This window comes from Pararge aegeria, chromosome 12, assembly GCF_905163445.1.
Source record: "Pararge aegeria chromosome 12, ilParAegt1.1, whole genome shotgun sequence".
NCBI classification, from domain to species: domain Eukaryota; kingdom Metazoa; phylum Arthropoda; class Insecta; order Lepidoptera; family Nymphalidae; genus Pararge; species Pararge aegeria.
The window spans coordinates 5,857,115-5,879,149 of NC_053191.1; the positions used below are offsets into that span (position 1 = coordinate 5,857,115).

At 34.4% G+C, this 22,035-nt stretch overlaps 2 protein-coding genes across 2 annotated transcripts; both read left to right on the plus strand.

The window, feature by feature from the left end:
• The first annotated feature begins 3,908 nt into the window (after nucleotides 1-3,908).
• Nucleotides 3,909-10,641, plus strand: LOC120628334 (alpha-tocopherol transfer protein-like). Its single transcript, XM_039896656.1, has 6 exons — nucleotides 3,909-4,074; nucleotides 5,426-5,579; nucleotides 6,277-6,391; nucleotides 7,619-7,753; nucleotides 9,434-9,647; nucleotides 10,353-10,641. Exons 1-6 carry the CDS (start codon nucleotides 3,909-3,911, stop codon nucleotides 10,505-10,507), a joined length of 939 nt encoding a protein of 312 aa, XP_039752590.1. The 3' UTR covers nucleotides 10,508-10,641.
• Nucleotides 10,642-14,592: 3,951 nt separating this feature from the next.
• On the plus strand, nucleotides 14,593-21,201 carry LOC120628306 (alpha-tocopherol transfer protein-like). The gene is made up of 6 exons (XM_039896614.1): nucleotides 14,593-14,771; nucleotides 15,742-15,904; nucleotides 16,133-16,247; nucleotides 17,538-17,669; nucleotides 19,528-19,741; nucleotides 21,016-21,201. The coding sequence occupies exons 1-6, from the start codon at nucleotides 14,603-14,605 to the stop codon at nucleotides 21,162-21,164; spliced, it is 942 nt and encodes a 313-aa protein (XP_039752548.1). The 5' UTR covers nucleotides 14,593-14,602; the 3' UTR covers nucleotides 21,165-21,201.
• The last annotated feature ends 834 nt before the right edge of the window (nucleotides 21,202-22,035 follow it).

A 22,035-nucleotide genomic window follows, 5' to 3' on the forward strand; every position in this document is an offset into this window, starting at 1 on the left:
TTTATCGTTGCTAAAATTGTAAACACAATGCGGCTTCTACGGGGTTTTATCCGCAGGAATTAATATATCCGCTCTAAAGTAGGTATATCCTTGCAATATTCAAAATGTGTTTAGTTTATAAGTACATAGTCATAGGAAATATTAAGATATTAGAAATGCTGTTGTAGATAGATAGAAAGATCTTTATTTGCTTTATACACACGTTTACATAGATGTCGTTTAAATATCAATTACGAAGTCACAGAGTATTGCCATTAGCTGGTGTGCAAATATTACAAACCATTGATTGCAATTAACACAAAGAATAAATTTAAAATATATACAATTTTAATAAAATACAATAAAATAATAATTAGAGCAAAAAATATTTAAAAAAAGAACAGAAATATTAAACTGAAAATTCGTTTCAAATGTGAAATAATTACAAATGTCACAATCGTCTTTTGTCATATCGGAAAAAATCATCTAAGGAGTGGAAATGTTTACCTTGCAACCATATCTTCAATGTTGAATGTGTTTTGAGATCGGATGGAAGTTTATTATCGACTTTTATCGCCATAACTATATCGTGCGGTTTGAGTCACTCTCGTAAAAACCAGTTTATCTTTGTTTCTCTAAGCTTGCAAATGAAAACTCAAATCAGCTGGCTGTATTTTTTCTTCAACAAACTCTTTAAAGGATGTTATTAATAAGTCGCAAACAGAACGAGAACTTGAAATCCGCTTAGTCTCGTCGCAAATAGGACGTTAATTTGTGAAGTGGTTATGCACTGGGTAGGCTTTGTTTTCATAAGATGCAAAAGGGTATTCATCATCAAATTCAAGTTCAAATATTCTTTATTCCTTTAGGCCTATTATTGAATCAAGAACATAGGTATAGAATCCTCACTAAGCCATTATTGTATACAGCGCATTGTGTCCAAAAACAGTGAAAACGCCCCGTGCACGTCTCACTTTACACCTGCGGAATGTTGCTAGCTCCCAATTTTTTTCCGATTTTCCCATTTTATGGTGAACGCTTACTTAGTACATTAGAGGTAAAATAATTACTGTCAACTGCTAAATGGTATGAAGTTTTTTCGAAAAACCATTCTAAAGTGGAGTGGTTTTTGATTTTGATAAGTCGTGTACACGGTTTCAGTATGTTCTTTATTCTGTGAGGCCTATCATCATCGGCCTATTAACGTCCCACAGCACGGCACAGGTCTCGTCCCTCATAGGATAGAAGGTTTAGAGCATAGACCAATGCGAGTTGGTGGGTTTTAACAACTATTATCACAAGTAATTGATAATAACCTGGACTGATGGGTCAATGTGCTCTCCGAGGCACGGGGCGCCGCTAATTTCCATCCCTAGTTCTGAAAATTATTTTTAGCTGACGAGGCAGTTAACCGTGACAGTGACCAAAAAAAGTGTGTGTAAAAAAATGTATAAACTATTTCGTATTTATTTAGCGATACAATGTATCGATATATTTTTACATTTATTTCCAGTGGGTGTACGGGTAAATATAAATTCCCTTTGCCCCCACTGGTGGGGTACCCCCCATAATATTACTCGTATGTCCGAGTTTCAAACTAGTCACGTAGATATATCACGGTTAGGCAAATAAAGCCATTAGCTAATTAAAAAAAAAAATTAGTAGCAGGACAAACATAAAATTTGAAAATAGTTTTTGTAATAGTTTTAAAATCGAATAAAAAAAAATTGGTTCTTCTAATCATGTTAATTCTATTTTATGAATTATCTAAATTATTATATAAAAATTGTTGCATCTATTGCGTCCTTAAAAATCGGTGAGTATACTTTTATTGCTGGAATAAAAATATATTCACCGATTCTCCAGGACGCTTCCATATAGTTATACTTAAAAAACATATTATGTAGACAGGTTTAATATAGTACTAGCGGACCCTCGCGACTTCGTCTGCGTATGAGTCAATCGAGAAACTAGAAAAGATATGATGCTAACATCATAAGCATCGTGGCTAGCTTTGTACCTACTATTATTTTACGTGGTATACTGAGTTAGAAAGTTGTCATTATTTTAGTTGATACATACATATATCATTCCATACTTCCATCCTCACAAACTTTCGCATTGATAATGTTAAGTAATATGGTTTGCATGCATTCCATCGCTGTCCCATTTCCCATGCAACTTGCTGTTATTTGTGAAGAGTTATGTCCTTTATCTCCGACAATATTTATCAGATCTTCATTAAAATTAGACACGACATGTTTGTTAGTAAACGCTTTCAAAAAAAAAAATTATTCAAATCGGTTCAAATTTAACGGAGCTATGAAGTAAAACTGATAAAATTTTTCATCCCGTTTCCCGGAGAAAACTTATTGTTTATCGGGATAAAAGGTATCCTTTATGTTGACCCCGAATATAAGCTACCGCTATACCAAATTTTATTTAAATCCTTTAAGTAGTTTTCAAGTGATGCCCGGACAGACAGACAGATAGACAGACAGGTGGACAGATAGACAGACAGACAGACAGTATAGATATCAAAATTAAATTATAAATAGGTATATAAATCGAAATAAAGTAGTCAAAAAGCAAGATGTAGAAGAAAATGATAGGTTTAACGCTCAGTGTACGCTGTTCCTAAGGCGACCTTGTTCTCCACAAAATAAAACAGCAATTAAACACAGTTTATTACTCTTAATTGTTTTCAAAAAGGCGAGTTGTTTTAAATATCTTTGCCTTGGTAATATCACAGGTAGTCACTGATGTAAAAAGAAATACATGGCAATACCCGGTAATTCTCGATAGTTCTTCTGTTTCTTATGTTTTGGCTGTCCGAATTTTGAATAGTAACTTGTGCATTATATTTCGTGTATGTTGCCTTTTAAGATAAAATTACAAAAATAACTAAAGAACTTGTAAATACCGTAGGTATTATTAATTTTTTTTACGCTAAATGTACGTGTACATGTACATTTTTAGCGCGTTGTTACGGGTGCTACACACATTCCTAATAAATACGGTGGGCACATTTGATTTGGTATTTTTTTTTAAACAATTAAGGCACTAAGCAGACCGCCGACTTGCTTTCGTTTTCTTCATTCACTAGAAGTTATCCACTGACTGCACTCTAATAGGTTTCTACGGAAAATCGCACCGGAAAACTAAAGCGCTTAGCGGCACTAATTTGTCGGTAGGGTGGTAACTAGCCAAGGTCAAAGCCTCCCCCCAGACCAGATCAGAAAAATACTAATGTTTATAAATTCCCAAATTGCCCCTGCCGGGAATCGAACCCCTACTTAAACTCACTGCGCTCGGTTTGTTCTGATTGGCAAAACTGCGCACTAATCTAGCGTTGGCGGGCAATAGTATATTATGCAACAAGTGCGACAAGTTGTCGATTGCCCACGAAAGCGAAGTTGAACGCACGAGAGAAGCGAGTGCGGTCACTCGCTTGAGTCAACAATCGACAACGTCGCACTAGTCGCACATACTATTTTGTATTACTCATGCGGGGAAAGTTTTTAAACTAATTTTAATTTAATTACAATTTTATTTATTAAATTAAACTGTCAGACGCGTCAACCTCAATTCAGTTTTAATATGTCGATTGTGTTTTTTTTTGTTATTATTTTTTTTTATTTTAGCAATTTTATCTAAATTTGCGTGTGCCAAGAATAATTTACGCACTCAAATAACAGTTGAATCACGCGTAATTTTAAAATGGGCAAACGGTTCTTTTCCAACCGCAACAGCGAGCGTCAAGATACTACTTTCCCCGAATGAGTAATACAAACATAATATTCCTAATATTCAAAATCTATGTCCCAACTGTATTGAGATTCATGCCAACCCGCTTGAGTGTATATCTTCATCTTGTTAAAAAAAAAAAATTGTATCAATGTATATGTAATTTTCAGATTACAGATATAATGGAGACATTACCGTATCACCCATTACTTGAAATCAGTAAAAAGGAAGTGGAAATCGTTCGTCGGCATCTTAATTTAGATATAAACACAATTAAAAAGAATTTGGACGCAATCGAAGAATGGGGCAAGAAACAAGATCATTTGGCTGAAGCATTTAAATACCTAGGTAAGACCTTTAAGAAAATTGAGGAGTAATGTTCATTTTAGAAGAAGTAGAGCTTTATGTGGCATAGTTCGTCTGGGGAAGTATCGATATGCTTATTTTTGCCGCCAAGCTGTGTGCGCATGCGTCTTCACAGTTTCGCCTCAGGTTGATGGACCCAGGATGGCACGTTGCAGGATGTGTTCTTTGCATGCGATGTGTAGTTTTGTATATAGGGAAACTATTAACAAAGCTACACATCGCAGGGCATCTGTATCCTGGTAAAGTTTGTTGTGAGATCTTAGACTAGGGCGCGTTTAGAACCCTCCAAGCTTTAGTTTTAAGATAATGAATGTAGGTATAAGCGTCACCTAACATTAATGCTACCAAATTATTATGTATGAACGCTTCATGTGCCTGTGATAGGTCTACATGAATAAAACATTTTTGAATTTCGTTTTTTTTTTGCGATTGTTTCCCACTTAGCAACAGGTTGGTCATCTGTTTTGTCCTTCAATTATTAGTATTTAAAATATATATATATATATATATATATAATAATCTTTAATCTTATTGACATTTTTTGTCACTAAGATTAAAGATTATTTATTGAAAGGTGTGCATTCAACTCTTTCAAACCTTAGGCTATATAATTAATTGCGTACGTTAAGAACTCAAACTATAATATTAGCAAGTATACATATAATAGTCCTGTACGTTTTCGTTAAAGAAGACATAGTAACAGTTTGTTTGGAGCCCGATAAAGGTTTTGGAAATGGCGTGGTTAAGAATATTTGTGCCGAATCATTTAACTGGTGTTATTTATAGCTATGTGGGTTCTATAGCCACTGGGCCGTATGTAGCGTACGTTAATTTTACTATTTTACTTAACTTAAAATTCAAAGTATTGTATGTGCGTGTGTGAGTGTGTATGTGTGTGTGTTTGTTACCGTGTGCGTGTGTTACATCGGATTCAGGCTATTGGGATCTACCTTAAAGCCTGCACCGATTTTGACTTTGTTTTTTCGTTCGTTTTGTGTATTAATCGAGAGTGTTCTGAGCTATTTTTGATGAAAATCGGGCCAAGATAGCCGCCGCCACCAGATTACACATTTTTTCACAATTACCTCAAGTGAAAGTGCTTGACTTGTACACTATTTAAAACTTATGGTTTTGTGTCGGGGGTTATTTAAATTATAAATAGGTATATAAATAATTGCTTTATTATATTTTACACAAAACGGCGGATTACACATTTTTTCACAATTACCTCAAGTGAAAATGCTTGACTATTACACTATTTAAAAGGCATGGTTTCGTGTCCGGGGTTATTCAAATTATACATATATAATTAATTTATTTATTATATTTTAAGATCGCAACATGTTAGAAAGGCTGCATCTACTAGGAAGAGGATCTGTGGAAATGACCAAAACGAGAATCGACAAATTGTTGACAACAAGAGGGATGTTACCTGAGATATGTCTGAATAGATCTGTTGAAGAGTTTAAAGATATTTCGGAATCGGTGTATGTCTCTTTCAAATCTATATTATATATTTAAACGGTTGAATTTTGGTCAAAAAATAAATATATTTCTTGTATCTCTGAAACTGCTTGAACGAGTTGGATTGGTTTTATATTTGGATAAGGTTTTGCTTCTTACTCTTACTCATATATTACAACTATTGGGATATCCTTACAAATATTATCAATGCTAAAATGTGTTTGATTGTTTATCCTTCCTTCACGTCCTAATTAAACAATCAATAGACTTGATTTTTGGCATAGAGTCGGAGAGTAGCATATGCTACTTTTTATCCCAGAAAAACCAACGGTTCCCACGGGATTTGTAAAAAACCGTAATAAATGTGGATGAAGAACGCGGTTAACAGCCAAATATTTTAATTTACTGAACGTTTTGCTTTTTCAGTTGATCTAAACAAGTATATTTTGAGCAAACACCATTGTACAAAGAAATCTATTAATTTCATTCAAAATAGATACTGTTCAGTCCTACCAGATGAATATATATATTTTAACTAGTTATGTAATCTAGTTGAAATATAAATATTCTTTTTTTTTATAAATTTACTAAGACAGTTCACACATCACTACCATCTAGTCCCATAGTTAGCGTTGCTTGTGTTATGGGCACTAAGAAAGACATAAGATTATTGTTATGAATATTAAACATTTTCGTCTAATACTATGATTTTTATTTCAGAAATTTCGTAATTTTACCTAAACTGAGCCCAACAGATCAATCGAGAATCATAGTGACACAGATAAGAAATTTGGAAAAATTTTCTTTAATAGCTCACATGAGATACTGTTTTATGGTGAGTGTGTAACATCTTCAGACACAAAAAATATTGTAAGGCTATACAAAGCACACAAAAATCAAAGTAGGTATATGATTCATCGCCACGCCTCTTTAACGATTGAGATATCTTTACTAATATTATAAACGCTAAAGTGTGTTTGATTGTTTGATCAGGATGTCATTGCCTGAGAGTCGTTGCAGGTTCATTCTGTCAGTTTCGAATTTTTGTATTTTATTTTAATTTTTATTATTAACTAACGTACCCAGCCCGCTTCGCCGGGCTAGATTTTGCTTTATTTTATTTAAACAATAAACTTACATCATTAAATTTTTAATTTAAGTCTCATAATTTATCAAATCATTTATTCCTCTCCGTATTCATTCTCTTCTATTCTCTTCTCGAGCGGGTGAAGATCATTATCTACACCCATGTACACCCAACAATAGAATATCATCATAGTAAATAAAAGCTGTATCTGTTCAAAAATATGAGTGCTCCGATCGTCACCAAACTTTACAGGATTACTCGCCAGTTCAATCCGGAGATTCCCTAAAGGTTTCATTGAAATCGGTCCAGCCATTTCGAAGCCTTTACGGAACATACCCACCCACTTTCTCTTTTATATATATAGAAGGTAGATAGATTATGTACAAGAAATACTGACAAACATAGATAGTTTTTTTTTAATCTATAGACAAGCGCTGGACTGCCATCACCCCCGATAATAAGTCATGTTGCATCCTAATATGGAGCGTGCTTGCCTAGGAGATGCCTATTGCCACTCTTGATTTGAAGGCACCCATATTATAGGCAACGGGGAAAACGGAAGCCAGGTATTCCAGATCTTTGCGATGTTAATTGGGAACGAGGATGCAAAACGCTTTGTAAAAGTCCATGGGACGTCCTCTACGTAGCGCAGTTCGATGGTAGAAAGGTGAAGATGGAACCAAATTAAATAGTTCCTATGAAAACTCTCCGAAGATAAGTATAAGAGATAAATGGGGCTAAGTTAATATAACAGAGAACGAGTAGCAATGTCCTTTGCTCATCTACTGCGATCACGAATCCGTCTAGCCTGCGAGGTAATTATTGGCAAACCTTCCCCTTGGGAGAGGCCTTTAGTCCAGCAGTGAACTTATATAGGCTATTAATGATATTTATTAGGCCGAGGATCATGATGATGACGATGAATAGTGATAACTTCTATGCGTTACGTCTGTTATTAATATGTTATTTTAATAGATTGCAGAATACAGAATGAACTTCGAGTACAATATGTCTGAAAGGCACATCTTAGACCTACAACATGTTAATAGTGTGAGCGCTATTACAAAACTAAATCCGATTCTCCTGAAGAAAGCTGAAATATTGTGTACAGTAAGTACTTACATAATATTTATTTATTTATATTCTTATTCTAACACTATCATTACTGAATACTTAAACCTAATGTTTTTTAAATAATAATCTTAGCACCCTTATGCTATATCCTATGCTACTTAATTATCTATTCCCATAATAAATAACCCACATTGCGATCCTTGTGAATTCACTCAGAGCGCAACAATACCAATCACATTGCTCTGATATGACATTGACGATGCGGAGGGCGCGCGTCATTGGTGCCATTATCTAATACGTACTTGGTAATAATATTGTTCTGGTCCAAATTTAGACATTGTCTAACTTTTGTGTCTGAGACATGTTAACGAATCGGTCTTGGTTTTTATCTGTAAAGCTGACCATAATGGTCACATAAGCTTAGGAGATTATAACGAAGACCGGGCAGCAGCGTCCCCTGTTCTACTACTACCATCTGCTACGATTACAAACCCGCGTAATGATTATGGGCAAACGCTCCTATCGGTAGAGGCCTTTAATCCACCAGTGAACTGTTATAGGCTTTTAATGATAATGAAGCATAGGACTTCGTTACTTAAGCCAACGGACTTAGAAAGTTTCATATGACAGGATAACCATGTGGTATAAATTAAAATAAGACTGACGACAATAATCATAAAGAAAAAACAAAAAGTCATTTTAAAAACCTTTAAAAAATAAAAAAGATATATATATATTTTTTAACTATCCCTTAATTCCAAGAACATCTCATAAAGCGGACGAAATTATAACAACAATTTGTGGTGGCTTAACGCCGGTTTATCCGCCGTTTCTTAGACTAAGTAATTTTATTATTATTTTGTTCGCTTTGGGAGATAGATGTTCTTGGTATTATCATCATCATCATGGTGACGAAATACGATGTACAGTTTTTGTATGTAATGAACGCATCAAAAGTGCCATTTATGTGCCTACTTGAATAAATATATATTTGACTTTGAAATAATAACAATATGACTTCGTTTAAGAAATGGCAGATAATCTGGCGTTAAGCCACCGAAACAACCGCCTACGCTTTTTTGGTCGAGGTATAAAGGAAATATATTTGACTAGCTGTTGCCCGCGATTTCGTCTGCGTTTGATTTTGTTTGGTGTGGCATTAAATTTAGTTGTACTTAGATCTAAAAAAAATGAAAGTATTCAGTATCGCTAAGCCTTAAATTAGGGGTGGTTTGCTACTGTCCGCTTAGGAGTGCTGTCCTCTATCTCCAACCACAGTTTGGGCAAAATTAAACACATATTATAACCTCTATAGTCCAAAAATAATTATTTAAAGCGGTTTTAATTTGTCGGAGTTATGGTGTAAAATAGTCAAACACTCATCCTCTCTCCCAAGGGAACCGAGCTTAATGTCGGGATAAAAAGTATCCTATATTACTTCTAACACTTCCAAGAATATGTGTACAAAGTTTCATGAGGATCGGTCAAGTAGTTTTTGCGTGAAAGCATAACAAACAAACTTACATTGACATTTATAATATTAGTAGGGATATAACTCAAGGCGAGCTGGATGCATTCCCATAAGTACCTGCATATTATATTTTTTACAGATTTTAATTTAAAATGTGTCTCTTATTACAGTGTAGTAATTCAGATATACCATAAAAAGTAGTAATTAGAATTAAAAAATAAAAACTAATATTATTTTAATTTCAGGGTGGTTACGGAATAAGAATAAGTGGTATTCATATCCTGAATGCACCATCGTTTGTGGATAAAATTGTATTCTTAATCAAACAAGGGCTCAAGGAAAAGGTTGCGAATAGACTTCAGGTTCACAGTTCTTATGAAGAATTGCATAAGGAAGTACCTAAAGATGTTTTACCAGAGGACTATGGTGGTGATCTACCTAGCTGTTCAAAATTAGAAGGTAAAACTTATTAGTGATAAAATCATATTTATCGTGACAAATTAATAGTTGTTACCAGTGATACAAAAAGTACTTAAACATAATATGACCCATTAGTACGATGACGAAGTGGTTTCATCATATCAACCCATTACCCAATACAGCAGGGCTAGCACAGAGAGGAGACAAACATTATATCCGCCGATTATAACCCCTGACAACGGATATAATTAACGTTTCCATCTGCTAAAGCACGGGAATATGGAATAGAAGAATTTTACCCCGTTAACTATTACAAATATATTATTTGTATATTATTTCCACTTGTGCGCCAGCGCTTTGAAAGTTGATAAAGCTGTTGGAGAAGATACATTTTTATCCTTTCCCCGGAAAGATTATTGTCTCCTGCCCATGCTAACCGTGCTGGGCTTTTGGCCGTACACACTAATACTTCATAGGAAATGGATTCTTATTACAACAGGTTAAAAAGTCGCAAAATTCTGTGCCACCGACTTTTAGTTAACAAACGAACGAGGACGAATTTAAGGTTTAAAACAAGGACAATAAGTTACTTTTACAGTGTTTCTTAAAGCTACTTAGGGTTATGCGGAATAAGGATGAATAGAGTAAAATTATGACACAAACTTTGTTTAGATAATTTGGCCAGTCCCTAGAAGGTCAATTTAAATTAGTACAAGTACTTTCAACAATATAAATTTCTTTCAGAACAATGGCAGAGCATTCTTAAGACGGAAGAAGCGCAGAACCTAATCGGGATATGCAATAAGCTAGTGGCGGACGAGACGAAACGAAGTGCCTTTAAATTTAACGAAGAATACTTGGGAATGCCTGGCTCTTTTAGAAAATTAACCGTAGATTAAAGAACACACTACTTTTCAGATCTAATAATAACTTAAGTATTTTTAAGCAACTCAGGTATCATTTTCTGAAATTAAAGTAGGTAACCTACCTTTTATAAGGACATATAAGAATAATTATAACAATGATAAAAAAGTCAGGTGGACAAATGGTTTACGAGGATGAAGGGTTGGTTTGTATTGTTTTGCACACGAAAATAAAATGTATAAAACGCGAAATGATATGCATTGTTGACCAGTCAACCTTGAAGCATACAGAAAACTCATGAAAGACGCAAATAAATGCACCAAAAAAGATCTAGTAAAAGTACTACTAACTATAAATTCCAATAAAAGATAATATGATAAGTTTTATTTATGCAAAAAATGTGAATACTATAAAAATGCATGTGTTTTTATATTTCATCATATCCATCCATTACCAGCCCACTACAGGGCACTGGTCTTCTCCCACAATGAGAAGGGGTTAAGGCCGTAGTCCAACACGCTTGTCCTGTGCGGATTGGTGGACTCCACATACCTTTGAGAACAATATGGACGACTCTCGGGTATGCACGGTTCTTCACGATGTTTTCCTTCACCGTTAAAACAAGTCATATTTTAATGGCTTAAAACGCACATAACTTAGAAAAAGAAGAGGTGCGTGCTGATGTGATGAACGAACGTGATGATACTCACTGGGCGTTTTTTATATGAATATAACAATGACATCATGAGTACTATATGAAAGAATTTTCTATTTTTAGACAGAAAATAAAAACATTATTATGTTATGTAAAGTGCATATTATTCAATTAATTCAACGACATCAAGTGAGTCGCAAGGAATTGCCTGGTCGGACATAGGATGCTTTGTCTATCTATGACCCGGGCAACAGCGAGTTATTTTAATAATTTTCATAATTAAACAAATATGGCAATATTTTTATTTTCTGGTAAGTAACTAACTCACTCCTACGGCCTTCAATCTAATGCACGCCGTCTAAAAATAAAACATAATTATAGCAATTTATTTTGAACAAAATAATAATAAAGTAGGTTACATAATATTATGATCTATTTCGAGCATTCTTGAGTCCTCTGTAGTTTGTAGTCGAATTTTAAATAAACCACTGAGATATCTTGACATACGTTTTCAGCAGATTACAGAAATAAACAAAATCGTTTTATATATACGTTGGTTACTGCTAGGAACAACTAGCACAAGCGGGCAAAGTTGAATCAGACTCCCGCACTAAGGGTTCCGTACCATTGTAAAAACAATTAGGGGAGATTAAAAATAATTATTCTAAAGACTTTAAACTAAAATTTTCGTGGTTAATTAACATTTAAAAAAATAATTCAACGGATAAATACCATGATAACATTTATAAATAAATATATTACAACAATGCACACATCGCCATCTAGCCTCAAAGTAAGCGGAGCTTGTGTTGTTCATCTCAATGTTGGGTATTGAGATGACTGATGTATATTTTTTTATGAATAATATACATAAATAATTATAATATACAGATAACGAGACACACCCAGACACTGAAAAACTTACATGTTCATCACACAAATATTTTCCAGTTGTGGGAATCGATCCCACGGCCTTGGACTCAGAAAGCAGGATCGCTACAAACTGCGCCAATCGGCCGACAAACATTATGGGGTTTGTCGATATTTCGACTCAGTTGCATGAATAGTGGTCACAACGGGACTGCGGAGGTGCGAGATTTTAAGCTGGATGTCAAAGGCAGAATCTAACTGCCCGCTTTCGTTTCTTTTATGTTTGTATTTCACGAACTGTTTGACATACTTCAATGACAACGTTACTTTTAAATTAAGAATACAGCTTCTTGGTTTGCATAACACTACCTCTGGATTGAAGTTTTTGTTACGGTATACTGCGTGGCCAAAACTACCATAATGATTATTCTGGTTTTTAGCCCCCGCCGCAAAAACGACGAGGTGTTATAAGTTTGTTTTTGTGTGTGTATGTGTGTTTGTCTTTGGCAACGTATTTCTGGAAAGGATGAAACGATTTTGATTTAGTTTTTATTGAACGACTACTCCACCGTTCAAAAAAACTATTTTTTGAACGGTGGAGTAGTCTGGAGTTTTCTTAGTGTTTGATGAAAATCGGTCCAAGATAGCGGTCGCCACAAATGGCAGATTACATATTCTTTCACAACTTCCACAATATTTGTTTTAAATAAATTTAGTTAGTTTTTGATAACCATGTTTTAAAATAAATTTTGGGTAATAATATTGGGTTGATATTATAATGTAGTAGTAGCTTGACTAGTAGTATACTATACACTACGATATGTTTAAAATCTACGAGCCACCAAAAGATGGCGAATTACATTATTTCAAACAATATCATCAATATGGGTATGAAGTAAATGAGCTTAACTAGTTGAATAATACAAACTATAATACGAAAGTTTTTTAATTTTTATTTTATGTCGGTCCCACATTGTCCCACATGCCTTGCGACTTGTTGTTATCTGTGAAGAATTATGTCCTTTATCTCCGACAAGTTATCAGATCTTCATTACAATTTGACAATTTTAATGAAGATCTGATAACTTTTGATCTGATAAAAACACTTTCAAAAAAAATAAAAAAAATTATATCGGCTAAATTAAGCGGAGCTTATTTATGCAACAGAAATTCATCATCTGTGAAAATTTCATCTGCCTAACTATTACGGTACAGCCTGGTGACAGACAGACAGACGGATAGACAGACGGATGAACAGCGGTCTCGTTTTACCCTTTGGGTAAGGATCCCTAAAAAGCAGCAAATAAGTTCAGTAATTTTCCTTAAAATTTTTCCTTCGCTTCTATTAGGCCTGGGATGAACAATCAGTTTGCTCTGAGGTTTTATTGGTCATTATTCCCATGAGTATCGAGCAGAACGAGCATGAGAATTTAAATTGTCATATTTACCATAAAGCGCTGCACAAACGGAGATATTTTTTGTGACCTACGCGATATACGGTGACTGAGTACAATCAGTCAATTTGTAATTACTCGTCTGCCCTGTGTAATGTTGTAATTCTCTAAGTTGTAGTGGATGTATCTATAAGGGCACACATGAGGGCTGGTATGTAGGGCGTCCTTTATTATCTGACGATTTTTTGTTTCAGTAGGATTATTGTTCGTTTTATAATGTAGGTAACCTTACAATCACGATGGTGTAAAACTGTAATTTTATTTATGGAAATCCAGAAGTTTGACACTCCATAAAAATCAAACAGATTTACTATTTTTTTATCAATTTTTTTACGATTACAAAGTTAAGTTAGGTGACACTGTGAATTTGGTTTCCAGTATGGTGTCTCGTGTTTATAACAAAGAGTGTCTACGTTTGCGCATTGCCTTGGATATTTTAAATGATTAATATTACTTCTACATTGTAGAAGGTCAAACAGAACGTATATTTTTTGTTGTATCATAAAAGCATAAGAATTCGCAATCAAAACATCGCTGATATTCAGTTGTGACAGCCGTGAGACTGATATTACTGACGTATTAAAGAAAAAAATCAAAAAAATATTCATAAGTCACTTTTAACGGTGAAAATAGCATAGTGTTGTATACAACTCAACATACAAAAATTATAAATAATTATTATTATTCAAAAAGTGAAGTGCAACATAAGTACCTATTTAATTCATATTTATTTCAGTAAGAAGAAACGAGATTTCAATTTCAATAGCAAAATATTTTGCCAGGTAATATGCATTATACAATTTCATAGCTGATTATATATATAAAATTCGAATTATCCAACTTAAAAAAGTTCATACTTTAGATTAAAACATTATGTTTTAATATAAGTTTCCAATTATCTAAATAGTGTAATTGGCGGAGCAAAGAGATAGCCTACCTTATAGTATGTATGTGGAATATCATCGCCTATCACAACACGCCTACGTACTACGTAAACGCCATACGTACTTATAGTCTAAAATACAACACTATTTTGGTCCATTGAAACGAGTTAAGTTTTAAAGGTAGTATGAATTATTCCACATCATCAAAAAATGTTTGTCGAATATGTTAAACCTTTTAACTTGCAGTTGATCAGAACGATAACCCAAATGAATTTGCAAATGCCTTTTGGATCTCATCCGTTATATCCATGTACGGAAGAAGAAAAACTCGCGATACGTAAGGAAGTGGGAATCAAGGATAACATTCTCCAAGAAGACATTGATTCAATATTGGATTGGTTTTACAAGGAACCTCATTTAGCTGATGCATTTATAGGTAAGCATTATAATTTTGATAATTTTACACGTTAAATGGATTATATACGGTATCATAATCATCGTCATGTCAACCAATGGGTGTCTACTGCTAGACAAAGGTATTTTGTCGGGAGTTCGAATTACCACAAATGTGCTGCTTGGGTCGAACTAGGTCGGCCGGCTCCCTGGGACTCGCTTGATGTCATCCGTCTACCTCACCTTACCAACGCTACGTTTATCGGCGCGAGGTCACCATTCTAGCACCTTGAGTCATCAACGTCCATCAGTTCTCAAAGCTATGTGCCCTGTCCATTGCCATTTAGCTTCGCGACCTTTTGAGCTTTGTTGGTAACTCTGATTTATCTACGGATTACGTAGAGATACTCGAAGCGTAGACTCTTCTTATGAGGCCCATAGTTTGTGATCACTTTTCAGAGTCAAAAGACAATGTGAGGTAACCATAAGGATAATATCCAGGAAAACTTTGGGGCAGTCTAATTTATGCGCATTTCCCTAGGATTGAAAAGCTGAACTAAAGCTAAAGTGACAGTATCATGTCCCTTGTTGAACAATAGCTCCTAGGGTACAAGCATTGTTGAATAAGTGGTGTCACAAGAGACAACCGAATCGGTGCGGTGAACTAGGGGATAACGTTGGTAAAGAACTGGATGAAGATGAATGAAATCCGAGTGCGATAGGGAACTTTCAGAATCTCTCCATATTAAATTGATTAGTGCCACCTATTGATGCTATTATTTATTGATGTTGGGTATTAAATGATCACGTGTTCACAATAACAAGAAACCGACCATCGCTTAAAGCAAAAATTTAAAGTAACACTTTTATGTGACATATCCATCTTGGCGTCCCTGATTATAATTCTGAAGCAAGGGGGTCATCAAAATTGAATAAATAAACAAAACGACACCCCCTTCTTTTATGAAGACAGCGAAGCCATTGAAACATTGCTATTTTTCTTTTTCAATTAGATCGTGATTACGTTGAAAGGATGCTAGTTGCAACAAGATGTTCCCGTGAAAAGTGTAAGAAGAAAATTAACAATTTTTACAGATATAGATCCTGTGCACCCGAACTGGTGCAAACGAGAATAAAGGAACTGTCAAATCCCGATTACGATCCTTGGCTATTTTAGTAAGTGCTATTAATTTAAAATTATTCCTACAACTGACTCGTAGTCGTAGTGGTGAGTATGTCCACTAGCTAGCCTTTACTTGTATTCTTTTTCCCAAGGGTTGCCCGGAAGAAAGTTGTTTAGCAATAAGACTGCCTTTGCATAACGTACAAATGATTGTGAAATAATAAAGCTGTATTAGCGTTATTTTTAATGATAAACTTTATCACTCTATGTTTCTTTTTTAGTAGCCAAGCTGCTATGCTAAAATTGTTTAATGGAAAAAGGATTTCAGTGTTTAAAGTAACCGATGCGGACCCTGGGAATTTCCACAGCGATATAGTATTCAAAATTACTATTTTGGTAAGCACTGTTTTTTTATTCTATATTTCTCTTATTCAAGACACTCAATCAATCTATGTATTAATAGCCTAATGGTTAGGGCTTCGGTGGCACCTTTAACTTTTTGCGTTTTAAGCAATTCGATATCACTTGCTAGCAAGGAAAAAAAATCGGGAGAAAACCGGCATGCCTGAGAGTTCTCCATATTATTAATATCAAAGGCCAGTGAAGTCAATCAATCCGCACATTACCAGCGTGTTGAACTATGTCCCAAACACCCTTCTCGTTCTGGAAAGAGACCCTTGTTCTGTACGATACTGCCTTAGTACGATATTTGCTCGCTTGCAATCGAGGAGTTGTTTTCAAGTATAGAAATACTTGAACGTCGGTGTTAAAGAATCTTATTTGGATTGCGCTACAGTTCAAATTGGCCTACAAATCTTTAGTCGGGCTTTTGACAGAACGTTTGTAAAACAAAAATCAAAAGTCCAAGATTTGCGACTCTGAAACGAGTAACATTAAGTCCATTTTAGAGTTTAAAACTTGAAAATACTACAGTCTACATAACCCAATTCGTATGTATTTGGATTCCATAGTTGCATTCAATTTTGATCGTATTTCTAAGATGATGATGAGTAAAGAGAGAGATCGGTGTTAACATAGTTAGATAGGTAGGAATTTGGAAATCTGAAAATCTACGTCCAGCTGTAGACGTGATCTTTTGATATGATATGGTAATATTACCGTGGTAGACTACGGCATAAACCCTAAACCATTGTCAGGAGAGGTAATGGATATTATGGAGTATCTATATGTACAGAATATTAATTGTTTGTTATAATATGTTATCGGGTATCTCGGAAACGGCTGTAATGATTTGGATAAAATTTGATATTTAGATGATTATTATAATATTTTCTGGAAAAAAAAACGCGATTTGAAGCAGCTAACGGCAATTTGTTAGTTTCTGAGGATCCAATGTTGATATTGGGTGTATGATTTCAGATGGCACTATCCGAATACCATTAGTATTGAAAGTAAGATTTAATTTAGATTAGTAACTATCTGATTCTACAGCATAAAACTCGCGGTACTTGATTGCTGAATAGTTATTGATAAGTTAAAATGTGAAACATGCTTAAAGTAAAACTAGTTGATATTTTGGGTGAAAAAAAAACATTGTTTTGCCTCTTTAGAAAACTTAAAGCACTTTTTTCTGTTCCGTGGAATTTCTTTCTTCCTTTTTGATTTCGTCTTTTTATTAATTATTAAATTTAGTTTTCCACATAAAGGTATATTATTTTGTTGCAGCTTGGGGAATTAAGGTTAAAATATGACTACATGCTAGGAGATATTTGGATACTGGATTTGTTAAATGCTTCTATCGGACATGTATTACGAATCAATCTGACGCTGGCACAGAAGTTCGCACGAATTCTTCAGGTATAGTAGTTACCCAAATTTCTACACAATATTCCCTGATCCACAGCATCGACTCGTCCGCCTGCTCTATACTTCTTTGCTCGAATTCTAAGGGCTACAATATGATACCCTTTAACTTTTTGTTAGGTTTACGCTTTTAAATGCCAAAAGTTACTTTTTAACCGAACTGTATTTTTGAGCTTTGCTCCTTATAACAAATAAACTTACATTCCCTTGATGAATTGTTTAAGCAAATTTCATAAACATTTTGTGTAAATTTAATTGCTTTTTTATAAAAAATAAAAAAAACAAGGCAAATTATAAAACTAATTTAAAGTTGATTCGCACAAAAAGTTATGTACACACAAAACAATTTTTTTTTTTTGGCCATTAACTTTTTATCACGTTAAAATAGGCATTTAAGGTAAAGGAGTACGTACCTACCCACAATGCAAAGAACATATGATTAATCTTAATTAAACACAGTAGGTAAAGTGACGTTGAACTCAGATAATTAGTTATACCACAGTATAAAGGATAGTCATACAGACGTCCGACAAAGACGTCCGACGTTTTTTATTATTTAAAATTTTTGTTTAGCAAGTGACCATAAATATAACCAAAAAAATAAGAAGTTTGAATGAAGTTGATTAGTTGCTTAGTTAGGGCGTAAAGGAAGTATCCTTCATTTACAAACAAACAAATAAACACTTTCGCATTTATAACAAGTACGGATTGAATAACCTTCGAATTCATGGCTAATGATAATAAATTAAAATGTAAATTACTACATAAGTAATAAATATCTATAAACTTTTTTAAAACAAAGCATTGCGTAAGTGGATTCTATGATCAAAAATTGGTCTTATACACTATCAATATTTCTGAAGGACCTATCTAATGCCACTCAACACCATAAGATAGACGGGAATAAAACAGAAGACATGAATGAATGAATGAATGAATGAAAACACTTTTATAGTACACCAAAGGAAAAAGTAGTAACAGAGATATACACATAGAGCAAGATAGTACAACTTGTCTTTACTTGTTGTGTTTACCAGGGCTACAACTTGCTCGTGGTCCACACGCTTGTGGCCAAAGTCTCGCACCAGACCACATTATAGAATATCCTTAAACTTTAATTTCTTGGGACTCACTCATCAACACGCCCGGGCGGTTGAAAAAGTTATTTGCTTCGAACGCTTTTTTGGCATGTTAACAGAAGCGCTATAGTATTTCATATACCTGATATGCCTGGATTATTTGTCTCATTTTACCTATCAGAATTATTACAGTACTAGTTGTACTTACTTCGTCCGCTTTTGTTTTTGTTTTTCGAAAGACATGTGCCTCATAAATGTGGCAGCACTTTTTAGGATAGCTAAGCCTGGTGTAAAATCGTCAAACACTTTCGTCCCTTCTCCCGAGAGAACTGATTTTAATTTCGGGATAAAAAGCACCCTGTATTACTTCTAATACGTTCAGAAATATATGTACAAAGTTTCGTGATGATCGGTTTAGCAGTTTTTGCGTGAAAGCGTAACAAAAAAACTTAGATTTACATTTATAATATTAGTAGGAATAGGGATAGGTATTTCAGATATCTGTAAATACATTCGTGAATATATTTACAGATTTTACATTCTGTTAAACATATGCCACTAAAATGCCATAATTTGCGTAGTTGGGTTACGCCGTGGGGATGTTTTCTAGAAGCTCAAAATATAGTCATCCAATCCTTACTTGGCCAGAGTGGTAGACTACGGCCTAAACCCTTCTCATTCTGAGAGGTGACCCGTGACCTGTAGTGGGCCGTTAATGGGGGTTAATGATGGTATATACTACTAGTAATAATAATAATATTTGTTTTTTTAAGGATGGAACAGGCATTAAGCTGTATGACATTCATATAGTGAATGCCTCATCGTTAAGCCAGCATTTAGTAAATCTGTTTAAACCATTCGTCAAGTCAAAAATAATGGAACGCATAAGGTTTCACGAAAGCATAGAAGAACTTCAGAAGGTAATTCCAAAGCAGTATCTGCCCAAAGATTTTGGCGGTGATCAGCCCTCTTTGGATGAGTTTAAAGGTATTGCTTCAATAATATTGAATTGTTAAAATGAATAAAAGTGGCCTCCGTAGTTTGACTAAAAACTCGAATAATTGTGTAGGTTTCTTCTTTTTTTTTTTATCGCAACTGGCGGTAAGTGATGATGCAGTCTAAGATGGTAGCCGGCTAACTGGTTAGGGATTGTCATATCATGTGTTCTGGTTTCACACACTCACACTTTATCGATTAGTGACACGTCTTTGCCGGTAGGGTGTTAACTAGCCACGGCTAAAGCCTCCCACTAGACCAGACCATATAAAATGCATTCCTGCTGGAAATCGAACACGGGACCGAATAATTAAATTTGCAGCGCCCAAAATTGGTTATAGGGAACTATCTACTACAAATTAAAAGAAGTCATCGCCACCCAAGATTTTGGACACAAAAAGATTCTGCAGCTATGACTTTAATTGTGCGCAGTGCTCATTTAAGAATTCGTACTGTTTTTGAAAATTCATTCCGTAAGGAACAAATTGTGAATAAGTCTTTGATCGAAGCGTTCAATTATCAGTACGGCATACTTACTGTAGCTTCACAATATATTTATAACAATATAGTATTTGTAAGACAACATAGTAGTCTTTATAAACAAAAAGTGGACATAAACAGTCGACTTACAAGAAATGGTCATAAATTAGTGTCATCTGCATGTCGTCTGCGTAAGGTACAGGGATCATTTGTGGGATTGAGTATACGCTTTTATAATATGATTCCTAAGGTGATTTTGGACCTGCCAATGCACAAGTTTAAAGAATTTGTTAAAACACATTTATTACAGCGAGGTTACTATACAATTAATGATTTTTTTAATGATAAGGTTGCTTGGAAGCATCCGGCTCCGCTTCCAGCTCTCACAAGATAGAAAAATGAATGTTAAAATGCAAAATGTAAATTGTTGATGTTGGAAAAGAGCAACTGCTGAGTTTCTTGCCGGCTTCTTCTCGGTAGAATCTGCCTTCCGAACCGGTGGTAGAATCACTACAAACAGACAGACTTGACGTTTCAAAAGTGCTTATATTAGGCCTACTTGAAATAAATGAATTTTGAATTTTGAATTTTGAGTATATGATAAAAATGTGATGAAAAATAAAATGTGATGTTTCTTGACTCTGGAATAAGCGTAGTGTCCTTAATTCAAGCGTAAAAAAACATCACAATGTTGCTTGTTATAGTGGTGCAACTCGAGTGATAGCTCGAGTGGGTCAGCTTTTAGGTAAATAAGTAAAGGAAATTAAAATCACTTTATCTTGCAGAGTTGTATAAAACAGAGATCCAAAAGCCGCTTTCAAAGGATTATTTAATAAAGTGCTGCCAGCAAATCTCAAATGAAGAAAAGCGAATCGGAGAAAAATACAACGAAGACTATTTAATGGGATCATTCAAGAAATTGGATTTAGATTAAGTTCTTAAATTGTTTGTAGATATCAACATTTGTGATATGATCTTAAATGGAGCCGTTTTAGTTCTAATTAGGGGAGGTTTTGCATTTTTATTTATTAAATAATTAATACGTGGAAAATTTACTTATTTTTTTCTTACTGAAAATTCTAAATAATTTAATTCTTAGAATTTTAGGACTTTTCCGTTGGTTGGATTCTGGTCTGGTTTCTAACATTATCTTGTACGTATTTTTACACGATTTATATTAGATTCATCTGTATGATTGTAACCTTGGGACTCAATTTTGACTCAAATCAGACCCTTTGAAGGGTCTGATTTCGTTCAAACTGTGTAGATATCTCCAGTACCGATGACAATACACTAATTTGATAAGATTATTCCAATATAAATTTATATGATTTTCATCTTAAGTCGATAGAAGGCAGGAATTATATTAGTTTTAAATTCTTTTGTAAATAAACTAAACTAACGGGTATAAATTAGTTTGGTTTTTTTTATACGGAGCGTGTTTTTAGTTTTTTTGAACTATTTGTTATTAAGTACTTTGGACATAAAAAAGCAACTTTGACACAAGAAAATGAGTACGATTGTTTTAAGTAAAATTTCATTTCAAAGATATAAATGGAAATGCTTTTGTAATCTCAACACGACACGGAAACCGGGTCGTGTCGTCACAGCAGCTTCGTAACCAAGAGACTCTTTGTCAACGTCAGTGGGAACAATGATTTTTCAGTAGACATTTTTTACCCGCCCCAAAACGAAGACATTTTATGCGTTTAGGATAGGATATAATGTGCGTTTGTTTGTTTTAATGTTACATTTATCGTGAAAAACAACTAAGACGATTGAGATGGCCATATCTTTGTAATTCG

Excerpts from the sequence above, each read along its gene's own strand:
- LOC120628334 (XM_039896656.1), top strand. The coding sequence starts at position 3,909 with ATGGAGACATTACCGTATCACCCATTACTTGAAATCAGTAAAAAGGAA. Across the intron at positions 5,580-6,276 it reads AAAGATATTTCGGAATCGGT|AAATTTCGTAATTTTACCTA; the intron begins GTATGTCTCTTT and ends TTTTTATTTCAG. Across the intron at positions 6,392-7,618 it reads ACATGAGATACTGTTTTATG|ATTGCAGAATACAGAATGAA; the intron begins GTGAGTGTGTAA and ends TTATTTTAATAG.
- LOC120628306 (XM_039896614.1), top strand. The coding sequence starts at position 14,603 with ATGAATTTGCAAATGCCTTTTGGATCTCATCCGTTATATCCATGTACG. Across the intron at positions 14,772-15,741 it reads TTTAGCTGATGCATTTATAG|ATCGTGATTACGTTGAAAGG; the intron begins GTAAGCATTATA and ends TTTTTCAATTAG. Across the intron at positions 15,905-16,132 it reads TACGATCCTTGGCTATTTTA|TAGCCAAGCTGCTATGCTAA; the intron begins GTAAGTGCTATT and ends TTTCTTTTTTAG.